Source organism: Fukomys damarensis, unplaced genomic scaffold, assembly GCF_012274545.1.
Source record: "Fukomys damarensis isolate Sample0158 unplaced genomic scaffold, DMR_v1.0_HiC HiC_scaffold_36, whole genome shotgun sequence".
NCBI lineage: Eukaryota > Metazoa > Chordata > Mammalia > Rodentia > Bathyergidae > Fukomys > Fukomys damarensis.
In genome coordinates this window covers 43,629,814-43,642,261 of record NW_022900948.1, presented here as the reverse complement: position 1 = coordinate 43,642,261, position 12,448 = coordinate 43,629,814, and the positions used below count along the sequence as shown (strand labels likewise).

Sequence of the window (12,448 nt, the reverse complement as noted above, 5' to 3'; positions counted from 1 at the left end):
AGGCCGCAGCACGCAGGCTGGGAGTCAAGGCAGAGTTTATTGGCCCCGAGCCCTCACCCTCCCACCCTTCCTCTCACAGCCGGGCCGGGGTTGGGACGGAGAAGGCGATGCAGACCCAAAGGGACCAAAGGCTCTGAGGGACAGCTAGGCGGCCCCCAGGAGACAAGGATGTAGGGGTGCTGTCCTGCCCTGCTGTGGTGGGGAGTAGAGGGCCATGCTGATGCTCTCCCTCTCCTCCCGGAGGTGCAGGCAGGGCTGAGGCAAGGGTCCTCTCTGGCCACCCGACCCACAGCCACTGCTGTCCCTGCCCAGTCTCGGCCTTCTGAGTCCGAGGCCACTCGCCTTGGTCCCATTTGCCAGTTCCCTCTTCACCTCTCCCTTCATCCTCATCCAGACACTGTCCCGAGGGGCCCCTCAGTCTCAGCGGAGGCCCTGATATCACCCGGACACAAGGCTTTCACAGAAAGCCCTGGAGGGCTGGGGAGGCGGCAGTGCGTCACTTGGCAGTTTTGGCGGGAGGGGATCAGCACCTTGGAACTGAGGTGCGGGCCCTGCTTGCTTTGGTCTGGAATCACCCAGGACTGCTCTGGGCGGAAGTCACAGCTTCTCCTCGCCGGCCTGGATGCGGGTGTAGGCCTCTCGGTCCAGCGGGACGTAGCGGCCCTTGCGGGAGTCCAGGTAGAAGAGCGGGTCCCTCACCACGGCCGGGTTAAAGCCCTCTTTCCGCAGGTCTGTCTTCTGGAACTTGTAGGTCCCTGGGGGTGGGGTGGGGAACTCAGAATGAGTGGGGCCGGGGCCTGAGCCCCCAGGAACCTCATGCCAGTGTTGAGGAAGGGCAGAGAGGAGGCACGGAGGGGAAATGGGAAGGGAAAGTGTGGGAGATGGACACAACCATTAGTTTGCAAAGAAACTCCATCGGGGCCTCACAAATTGCTTCTCAGAGCAGCCCAGGAAGAGCTGAGGGGCCCACACGGGGACAGCCAAGTCACCCACCCCTAATCTGCAGATGGGACAGCTGAGCTTAAAGAACGGAAGCGATGGCCTAACATCACCTGGGGGACAGCAGAGCCGGGCGGCTCCTTTTACCTGAGCACCTACAGGGTACAGCCCCCGCAGAGGCCTCATGGGTTTCTCTGCATTCTAAAATGCACATATTTTCAGATTTTATCCTCTCTGGTTTAACTGGCTGCTCTTCTGTAAGTAAACTGTCTCCCAGTCAGCGAGATCAGCCTTGCTGTACAAAGACTGACGTACAGAGAGGCGACTCTGGACCTGGGTCACGTGGTGATTTGAACCCGGGTGTGACAGACAACCAAAAGGGCCTGCAGACTCCTGCCCTCTGTACCCGGTCACTCCTGCAACGTGGCTCAGCTGCTTCTCAAATTACCTGGCTTTGAATCTAGATTGGCCTTCTGCTTTGCTTTGCCCAACAGAAGGTGGCAGGAGCAAGGCAATGGGAGTTGTGGGTGACTGCAGGCTTCAGGGTGCTTGCTGCTCCCATACGCCCTGCCAGGGGTGCTGTGAGAACAGTCTAGTCTTGGGAACAGAGATGAACTATCTCAGGTGAGACCCCTAGAGCCATATTGTCCAAGGTTCACCCTACACTGTTTTGCTTTATTTAGTTTTTTTATTTTATTTTTTGGGTTTTTTTGAGACAGGGTCTCCCTATGTAGTTGAGACTGACCTGGAACTCACTGTGTAGCCCAGGCTGGTCTCAAACTCACAGTGATCCTCCTGCCTCAGCCTCCCGAGTGCTGGGATTACAGGTGTGTGCCACCACGCCTGGCTTTATTTTGTTTTTTGAGACAGGGTCTCACTGTGTAGCATAGGCTAGCCTTGAACTCCAGGTGATCCTTCTGCCTCAGCCTACTTAGTGCTGGGATTACAGGTGTGCTCTACATTCTTCCTACATAGTTATTGACATTAAATGAAATGAAATGAAACATTTAGATTTCAGTTCCTCGGTAACACTGGTCTCATCTCCATCACCGCAGAAGGTTCTGTTGTGTGGAAGCAACCAGCAAAAAGCCGATGTGAAGCTGCCGTACACGCTCCTGCCCTAGCTCAATCACTAAGCAATGGCAGCTTTGGGTGACCCAGGTGAGGCCTGCAGAAGAACCACTCAGCTGAACTTAGTCCCTGAACCGCCAAAGAACTGTGAGTGTCTGGAGCCCTTCCGAAGCGGTTTGGAGCCTGAGGTCTCCCTGCCTTTCCTGGGTGGAAGTCACAGGCGTCAGCCTCAGGGATCTCACAGTCTCAGTCACAAGCTTGGCCCAGTGTCCCTGTCCTATGCCACACTGAGACCTGAGCCCTGCACACTTTTTCGGGTGCCCCCTGAGGTCCAGGCGCCAGCCTCCTGGCAGAGCCCGTCAGTGGGGAAGGCCTGCCACTGACATGGGGGCCGAAATGGTGACTGTGGGAGGTGGCCAGACAGGAGTGGCCCAAAGGTGAGCACAGGCAGAGGCTGAGCAAAGAGGACAGCAAGAACATGGGAGGGCACACAAACTTCCACACTTCCTGTCCACCAGGGAACTCCTGACAGCCACCGGTGGACAGCAGGAGAATGGCACTGGCTGCCATGTGACTGGCTTACAGCGCTCCCTGGACAGCTATGACAGCCTGTTCCTTATCTGCCCGCTTCCCCTCAGGGCCACCTGCGGTCCTCTTCCGTGTGCCATCCAGTAGCCACAGGACTTTGTAGGACACGAATATGATCACGTTACTGTGTGGCGCACACACTCCCTGTGTCTCCCTACTGCCCCTGGGAGAGTCCAAGTCCAACCGCGGCCTGCAGGGGCCTGGGCACGTGGCTTCTGTTGGCCTCTCCCACCATTCCCCCATCGACTGCTCCTCAGAGGCTTCCTGTCACCTCTGCAGAGCCAAGCCTCCTTGCTGTCTTGGGACTTCACACTTGCTGTTCCCACAGCCTGGAATGGCTCCCAACCCTGCTGTAAAGTCACCCGTACGTACGTTCAGTCTCCAAGTGTTACTTAACCCCTCAGGGGAGCTGCCCAGTCACCCCAGGTATGGCTTACTTGCTTTGCTTCTTTCTTTTCTTTTCCTTCCTTTTTCTCTGCCCTTTTCTTTCTTTCCTCTCTCTCTCACCTTTTTCCTTTCTCTTCCCCTTCTCACCTTGCACTTTTTTCTTTCCTTTTCTCTCTTCCCTTTCTCTTTATCACCTTCCTTCCTTTCTCCCTCCCCTCCCCTTTTTCCTTCCTACGGTACTGGGGCTTAAACCATGCTAGCCAAGTGCTCTAGCACTGAGCTACATATATCCCAGCCCTTTCAAAAAATCTGACAGAGGCTTTCAGTAAATTGTCCAGGACGGCCTAGAACTTAGAATCCTCCTGCCTCAGCCTCCTCAGCAGCTGGGATTACAGGCAGACGCCACCATACCTGGCTTCATATGCCTTTCTTGTTTTACTTGAGACAGGGTCTTGCTATATAATCCAGGCTTGCCTTGAACTCCGGATCCTCCTGGCTCAGCCTTCAAGCATGGGCTACCACCACTCATGCCCTGCCTCCATTTACCTTTCTGATCTGTAGTCTATTCTTTTTTTTTTTTGAGACAGGGTCTCACCATGTAGTTGAGACTGACCTGGAACTCACTGTGTAGCCGAGGCTGGTCTCGAACTCACAGCGACCCTCCCCACTCAGCCTCCCAAGAGTGCTGGGATGACAGGCCTGCGCCACCACACCCAGCTGTAGTCTACTCTTATCTTTGGAATTCTTTGTCCTACAGTTGCTGGCTCTATAAGCTACAAGGTTAAATTGGGGTGTGTCCCAGGGTGCAACACTTGCTCACAAGCACTAACCCTGTTTTTGAACCCCAGCACCCAGGAAAGGAAAAAAGCTCCAAGAGGGCAAAAGTTCCAGTCAGAATTTGTTGCCTGTATCCCCAAGGCCTAGCATGGTGCCAGGCACACATTCAACCCTTTCCACAGGGAACAGCTTACAAACTATGGAAAAGCTGTGGGTGGAGGTCAATTATAGCCACCGGATCTCAAGAGAAGGAATGGGGAAAGGGCTGAGGCCTCGAGAGTGGTGCAGCATCAGGAGGAACAGACCTGTTTTATGCAGTTCGGGCAGGAAGCGCAAGAAGATGGGACGCGCATACAGGGGCAGCTCCTTCTCCAAGGCCTGTGCAAAGCGCTCCAGGTCACAGCTGCTGGCAGGGCTGGCCACGGCCGCCATGCCGGCCCGGCCCTCAGTTCCTGAGAGCAGGAGGGCAGACAGTGGGCGACGCTAGCAATAACCCGGGTGTTGCCTCCCAGGATGCTCCTCTCTCCCCGCCATATACCTGGCACCTCGACACCATACACCGCCACGTCAGCCATGTCCAGCAGGCGGCTGAGCGTGCCCTCCACCTCGGTGGTGGACACATTCTCGCCTTTCCAGCGGAACGTGTCACCTGTGCGGTCCCGGAAGTACAGGTAGCCCAGCTCATCCATCACCAGCACGTCGCCTAGGGAGGAGCTGGGTGAGGCAGGACCCGGGCTGCCTGGCTCTTGGTCCAGGGGCTTGAGAGCCAGACTGTCCTTTCGGGAGCCCAGGCGTGGCTTTCAGCATAAAGGAGCTGAGCCTGGGGGAGCCCCGGGCAGGTGTTCTCTGAAGGTAGCAGAAGGCTCCTTCTGGGAGTCCCAGGACTAGGGACTCACCAGTGAGGTAGGCCTGGTCCCCCTTCTTGAAGACATCCTGAGCGATCTTCTTGTTGTTGGCGCCCTGGTTGAGGTAGCCATCAAAGCGGCGCAGAGGGTCTTGCTGGATGATGCGGCCCACCAGCTGGCCTGGCTGGCCTGGGGGACAGGGACGGCAGAATCAGATTTGTCCTTGGTGACCTCTCTGACCTGCCCTCCCCACTGAATGCACCCTGCATCTCAATTCGACTTGCCACAGAAATGCCGTTTCTGGGGGCTTGGGGTATAACAGCTCAGCAGTACAGTCTGTACTCGGCATGTGCTAAAGCTCCGGGTTCAGTCCCTACCACCAGAAAAGGAAAGAAGGTAGCTCCTAGCGTTCTCCCTGCCTGGCAGCTCTCAGAGAAGGGACTGGCCTGACACACCCATGCACTGAAGATGACCAAATAGCAAGCAGGGTTCAGATTCTCTAGACAGCTGCACAAGCAGCACCCCAAGCACCTGCCTTGGTCCATGGTACACTCCACAAGCTCTGTGTCCTTTTTATTTTTTTTGTACCAAGGACTGAACTGGGTACCTTGTGCTTGAGAAGCAGGCAGCGGAACCACTGAGCTAAATCCCCAGCCCAAACTCTGTGTTCTTGCGCTCTTCGGGTCAACCTGAAGAGGCAGGGACTGCTACTTTGCAGATAAGGGGACTTGGGCACGAAGGTAACTGGCCCATGGCACAGGGCTGAGGGGGCCAAGGCAGAATCAGCCCCAGGCGACCAGGACAGGGGTCCTCCTGGGGCAACATGGAAATGAATGGACTTGTGGACAGACAGACAGTAGACGTCTGGCTGGATGGATGAAGAGATGAGCACCTTGCAGGCCCAAGAGCAGAGCCAACTGACAGCCCCTGGTCAGAACGGGGTCCCCATATACCTGGACTGGCCAAAACCTTACCCTCTGCCCCCCAATTCCCACCGAGGGCAGACCTGGCTGGCAGGGGATGCAGACGCCATTGGGCCCCCGGATCAGCTCCATGGTGTCCTCGTTGACACGCACCAGCCGGATGGGGTACACGAAGGACAGGATGCGGCTGTTGAAGCCACAGGCCCCCACCTGCAAAGGCCGACATTTGGGCACAGGCTCTCCCCGTGTAGGGCCCAACAGGACAGCAGAGATGGGGGCACCAGGGCCCACCTGGCTGTCGAAGTTGCCCAGGCTGCAGTTGCACTCAGTGGCGCCGTAGAACTCGGCAATCTGGGGGATGTGGAAGCGGCCAGCGAACTCCGTCCAGATGGACCGCCGGAGGCCATTGCCCAGCGCCATGCGCACCCGGTGCTGGGTCTCTGCCTCCCGGGACGGCTGGTTTAGGAGGTAGCGGCACAGCTCACCGATATACTGCACGATCTGGGGTGGGGGGGCTTGGGATGCGTCTGGGCCTGCAAGGTGGCCCCTCTTCACCTCCCCACCCCAGGGGCTGGCCATGTGACTCCTTCTCTCCTGAGCCTCAGTCTCCCCATCTGGACAGTGGGAGCACTGCGCCACTGGACAAGAGCTGGCTGCGCTCTGAACCATCTCAACTCCAGACAGACAGATGCCCCCAAGTCTGTCCCCTCGGGGAGAGGGGCTGCTCCTCCCCGACCCTCCTTACTCACAGTGCAGTTGTACTTGATGCAATCGTCCCAGAAGCGGGAGGCTGAGAATTTCTTCCGGATCACCACTGTCATGCCGTGGAGCAGGCACTGCCCCATGCCCACGATGTTTCCTGAGGGCAGAGGGCACCTGGAGGTCAAAGAGCCAGAGACCCACCCCCAGGGCCTGCTCTGGCCCAGGCCACCCTCTTCATAGGCCCCTTCCCCTGGTCTCTTTCTCCCGTCCTGTGCCCTCTTCATGAACTAAGCATCTTGCTCCCCTGCTCAGTACCTATGGGTCAGGTGCACACCTTACACTGCGGAGCTGGCCCCATTCTGCAGGGCGGGACTGAGCTACCCTGCGTGGCTTCTGCACCTCACACCTCCTCCTCTGGGCTCCCCCACACTCACAAGCCATCTCTGTCCCTGGTGTTGCTCACGCGCACACACACACACACACACACACACACACACACACACACACTTCTCTTACACTCAACAATGAACAGCAATGCTGTACACGTGTGAGTGTGAGGATACGGATGTCACCCCACACTGTGAGGCTGCACTGGGCGCTCACATGGACCAGGGGGTGGAGGTCACTGGCCATGCCTGCATCGAACCCAGACTGGAGTTTGCTTTCTCACTGGCAGGAGGGTGGGGCCTCCCTAAGTACAGGGTGCAGGAGGATGGAGGATGGCGGTTGGGCCCAGGGCTACCTGCAGAGTGGTAGAGCGGGAGGCAGTCATAGACAGTGTCATCGGGCCGCATGCGGAATCCGTAGTACACCAGGGCGGCCATGCGGTAGTACCTGGGAGGGCACAGGGCGAAGGGCTCGGTGGGCCCCTGGAACGGCAGGAGGTGCCCCCCACGCCCACCCTGGGACCCCGCCCCTTACCTGCTGTGCACCACAATGGCAGCTTTGGGAAGCCCTGTGGTGCCTGACGTGTAGATGTAGAAGAGCGTATCTAACAGCACACAAACAGGCAGCCGTGAGGGGCACCGCACACACGGCTGCTCCCATCACAGCCCTCACCCCTCCTCACCCACTCCTTCCACACACACTTCCTGGTCCCTGCGTGGTCCTAGGTGAGTCAGGTACTGTGCACTGGGAGCGGGGAAGGGGAGCACAGGGCCTGGCAAAGCCCAGCGGCACCACCTGGCCCGACAGAGCTTGTGGGAGGGGAGATGGCAGCAGGCGGGCTTCCGGGAGGAGGCGGAGTGGGGCGGCTTCTGCACCGCTGGCCGTCTGTTTAGCCCACCCTGCAGCTCTGAAGGGGAGCTGTCACATTATCGTTCCCGTACAAGGCACAGCCCTCCAGGGATGGCTCCACACTTCTATCGTTTACTTTCCTTCTCCTTTCTTTTGACAGGGTCTCACTATGTAGCCCAGGCGGACCTTGAACTCTTGGTAATGCTCCCGCCTCGGCTTCCCAAGTGCTGGGATGACAGGCAGGTGCTACCACGACCTGCTGAACTCTGTACGTTTAGAGCAACCGCCTCAGGGTCTCTTGGCAGTGTGCCAAGTGGCACAGGGGCACCAGAGTGAATCTGCCACAAGCCCTGCCCTCAGGCTGCTTACAGAAGCATCCAGGAGACAAGGACAATGAGTCCTTCCTGCCACTCTATCCTCAGGAGTTGACCCACTTAGTTTTTTCCAACCCTCAAGGTCAATCCATAAAGTAACCTAAGTTACTGTTTCTGATTTTATGGCTGTGGAGGACAAGGCTTAGTGGCAGGGTGGGTGTCCACCGTCACTTGCAGGTATAGGATCGCCAGGGAAAGGACTCGGATCTGCCAGGGCAGCCCAAGCTCTGCCACGAGGCAATGCAGCAGGCTCAGGACTTGGCAGGGCTGAAGAGAGCTGCAGGGCAGGCTGGAGCTGGGAGGAGGTGAAAGGTCCGGGAGGTCCCTGAAGGAGGGGCCTGGCCCCACCCCACACCGGGAGGACAGAGCTGGAGCAGATCCTGCACTGGCCGGGGCTTCACTAGCACCCCAGGGTCCTGCCCTCACCACTGCCCCACCTCAATCCCAGGTGGGGTGAATTCCTAGGAACCCGCAAGCCTCAAGAAAGGCTGCCCCACAACTCCAAGAATTGATTTTGTGGGCTCAGCTTGGCATCTGGCTCTTTTACACACATGAGCCCATTTCACCTTCACAGTGACCCAGAGTATCCTGGGTGTTGATCCCCTGCTCCATGGGAAAAAGGAGGTAATATAACCTATGTAAGCCACCTGGCAAGTTAGCAGAAGAACCCAGGCCTTCTGGCCTTGCAACAGCAAGCGCTCTGCCCACGACCAGCCTAGAAGCCCTGTGTGGGGTGGGGCTCACCTGTGAAGCCTTTGTTGGGGCGGCTGGGCAGATGCTTGGGGGCGTCGTCCAGCAGAGGGTCCAGGTGCTCTGTGCCAGTGGGCACTGAGCTGGGCTCCCAGGGACCAGAGCACAAGAGGCTGAGCAAGGGGTCCAGGCCGGCATGGATCTCACAGACAGCTGTGGGGAAGACAGGCGGGTCAGCAGGTGGGACTCTGCTCGTGCTAGGGCTGCACATGAGAGAGCGGGGAGACCAGGAAGCACCTACTCGGTGGCTGGGGCCCGAGCCTGACATGCAGGTGCCTGCAGCCCTAGGGATAAAGTACCAACAACAGCTTGTTTTACAGCTGAGGAAATAAACCTGGGCTGAGTGAGGGGGCGGCTCTGTGGGGGATTGGTCAGAGGGCAGGAGGGGAGGCTTCCTCTTGATTCACCCAGCCCTCTAACCGCTGTATCCTCTCCCTTAAGCATCTTAATAACCAGCCCCATCCATTATCCTGTGACCTCAGCAGTGTGGGGACAGAGACCAGATGCACTGTGGTCCATCCAAGATCAAACCCCAGTCCTGCCACTGCAGCCACGTGACTGGTGAGCTTTCTCTCTCCTCTGAACCCATAAAGCAAGATGACAACGCTGGCCTCTCTGGTCTTTAGGAAGATCAGAGCCACTTTTGTAAAGCACCAATCTCAGCACTCTGGGCAATGTGGAGCAGCAAATAAAACAATACCAGCTGCCTTGCTACTGCTCCAGGGCAAGCACCTTCTTGAGATCAGTGGGAAGCAGGTACTACTGGAGGGGAAACTGAGGTTCAGAGACTGCCCCTCACTCAGGACCTCCAGGCCCTTAACCATGAGTCCATGTAACCCTCCCCAGGGTAGGGAGGGAGTCACGGTCTGTGTAAAGACCCATGGAGTCCCCACTGTCCCCTCACCCTGGGGCTCACCTGGGGCCAGCTCACTACCAAAGATGAGAGCTCGTGCACGCGACGTGGTGAGGCAGTGGCGCAGGGCATCTCGACGGAGGTTGGTGTTGATGAGTGCCGCCTCCACGCCCAGCTTGGCCATGCCTAGCCACAGTCCCACGAACTCATTTCGGTTCTCCATGAACAGGGCAGCCACATCGCCTGAAGCCAGGCCCCGGGCCTGCAGGAAGTTGGCCACGCTGTTTGAATAGTTATCCAGCTGGCGGAAGGTCCAGTGGGTGTCTGTGCCCTCAAAGATTAGCGCTGTCTTGTCAGGGTGGCGCTGCACTGTAGAGGCAAACAGCACAGGGACCGTCCTCCGCTCCCGCAGGTACCGCCGAACCTTTGTCTTCACCTTCAGAAGCACCAGGCCACCGCTGTGTGGGAGTGGGCAAGGTAGCTGTGACTGCCAGGGCGAGGAGGATGTGGTCCCGATGTCCTAGCCCAGGCTGCTGCTCTGCTGCCTGGGCCTCACCGTCAGCTCCTCCTGGAGCGTGGCAGAGTGACACGCACCCTCTCACCCAGGTCTCACGATGCCCCAAGATTGTGTGATTACTCTCCCTTGACAGAGAAGGAAACCGAGGCCCACAAGGCACCACGATCTGCCCAGGGCGTCTCCCTGGGGCTCTCTGGTCTACAGTTTAACTCCGCCCCTCTGAGCCTGCTCTTCTGCCAAAAGCCTTCCACACCCAGGTGCCACCTCCAAGCCCCAGTCCCCATCGCCAGAGCTGATGAGGGACAAGCCTTTCTCCCTGGAGCCCAGCCAGCCAGCCACCTTGTCCCCAGGTCTGCTGCGTGTCAGGCACAGGGTCATGCTCACGCTGTGGAATCACCTGGCAACTCTTCCTGCCCCACCCCTGCCACCCTCTGAGCCCCTGGACTCTGTGAGCCCGCTAGCCGCTGTGCCTTTGCTGACACTGCCCTTGGGGTGATGCCTGCCCCCACAGCTCCAAGGCTCCTCTCAAGTACAACTCCTTCCTCCCGGAGACCTCTCAAGAGTCCCCGAGCCTCTGGCCGCAGGCTGTCTCTTCCGCTCCATGTCCTACGGTTCAGTTGCTGCCACCCTTCCTGCAGGTCCACTTGATAATTCCTGTAGTCAGCCCAGATTGACAAGAGCTAAGCAGCTTGTTTTGCATGTGGCTTACCGTGCTGGGCCTGGGAGCCAGCCGGTAGGGGTCTCTATATGTACATGTAGAGTTACAGCCTTTTGTCCTTTTAGCCAATCTGAGCTCAGCAGACTGGGTCTGACCTGCTTCCTCTCCGGACCTCAGAGCCAGCTTGGCACCTGGTGTGGAGCAGCTGAGAGCAGGTCTTTCAAGATTTCTAACTCAGGGTCCTGTTCTAGAACTCAGAGCTCTTTGTGCCCTCTCAAACTTGGGCCCAACCTGAGGACAGCTTTCTTTTCACTTTGTCATAAACTAAAAGGTGGCCTCAGGACCCCCTGGAGATGTCTCTTCAAAACATCTGGTGTTTGACGTGGGTCCCAGGTCTCTAAGCCTGCCTCAGCCCAAGGAGCCTCAAGTTAGGGAGAATCCCTAGGAGAAGGCTTTGACCTTGGAGATAGAGGTACCAGGCACAGGGGAAGGGTGTGGCACAGAAGCTGCTCCTTTGAAGCCCAGATGTCCTATGCTAGTGGGGGCCATAGGTTTGGTCTGGGGACATTCTGGAGCTCAGGAGCTCAGTGTGATTGAGAGTCCCCAGGAAGAGCCAGACTAGGTACTCACAAGATATCGCGCCTAATGGTCTTGATGAAGACCCGGATGAAACGCCAGCCTCCAGATCCCAAGTAGAGGAGCAGCAAGGAGAATCCCACCTGGGTCCAGGGCAGTTTCAGCACCAGCTTGGAGAACAGCAGCACCCCCACTAGAGATGCTCCAATCAACATTGTGACCTGCAGGCACAGGACAGTCAGGGAACCAAGCACCCATGGTGTCCCAAGGCTCCCAGCCTCCTGGTCTCAGCAGCTACTCCACTGTGACCCCAAAGGGGCACGGATCTAGTGTTGTCTCTGGACCACTCTCCAAGTGGTCCTGGGCAAGTCCCTTTTCCACCTCAGGCCTCAGTCTCCCATCCTGTGCAAGGTGTCAGTGAGACTCGTTCTCAGAGCCTAGACAGGGCAGATCACTGCCCTACTGCCCTACACACCAGGTCCTTAACAGACATAGCTGGGGTGGTTACTGACGTGAGGGCCCACGGAGTTTTCAGGGATGAACAGAAAGTCACAACACCCAGAGGTGCAGCTTTCCGGAAAGGCAGCCCTGCTCGGGCACTACCCACCCATTCATGCAGTCTCCTGCCTCTACTGGTCTATAGAGGGCGACGCAGCAAACCGGTAGCGCCAGGAGGTGCTGAGAGGTGACCGCCGGGCGGGGGTGTATGGGGGGTGTGATTGAGGGAGAGCAAGAGGGTCCTAAAAGATCCCCTACCCCTACGCACATGAACACACACACACACACACACACACACACGCACGCACGGACACACGAACTGTGGGGACCGGGGCTCAGGTGAGAATGGCTGACTGCCGTATGGGCTTGTCTCAGGTTAGGACTCTGGGGCTCTCTATTCCTGGCTCTTCGCGGACTTGTTTAGGAGGAGAGCTGACAGGGCTCAGTTTTTCCTAGGGTTTTCCTATTCTTGGGAGGAGCTGAAGGTCAAGTCCGTGAAGTAGCCTGGGAAGCTCTAAGGAAGGATGGGAGATGGCCTGGCTCCCTGGAAGTCCGTACCGACCTCCTGGAGAAAAGCCCAAGCACGGAGCGGGGGTTGAAAATCAGCGCCCAAGTCCAACACCAGGATCTCCAAGGTCCGCAGAACTCTGGCCTCCCACGGCTCACCAGAGGACAGCGGGGGGACCCGTCCAGGGAGGCCGGCAGATGCGCGAGGACGGGGGGACGCCCACTCCCTCGGGCCGGGGACACACCT

General features: G+C 57.9%; 1 protein-coding gene across 1 annotated transcript; it reads right to left on the bottom strand.

The window, feature by feature from the left end:
• Positions 1-12,448, bottom strand: Slc27a4 (solute carrier family 27 member 4). The gene is made up of 13 exons (XM_010627307.3): positions 12,257-12,448; positions 11,251-11,417; positions 9,509-9,903; positions 8,587-8,745; positions 7,154-7,223; positions 6,975-7,066; positions 6,280-6,389; positions 5,822-6,031; positions 5,614-5,740; positions 4,659-4,796; positions 4,301-4,465; positions 4,068-4,214; positions 1-755 (listed from the first exon to the last, which is right to left on the bottom strand). The coding sequence occupies exons 2-13, from the start codon at positions 11,409-11,411 to the stop codon at positions 598-600; spliced, it is 1,932 nt and encodes a 643-aa protein (XP_010625609.1). The 5' UTR covers positions 11,412-11,417; positions 12,257-12,448; the 3' UTR covers positions 1-597.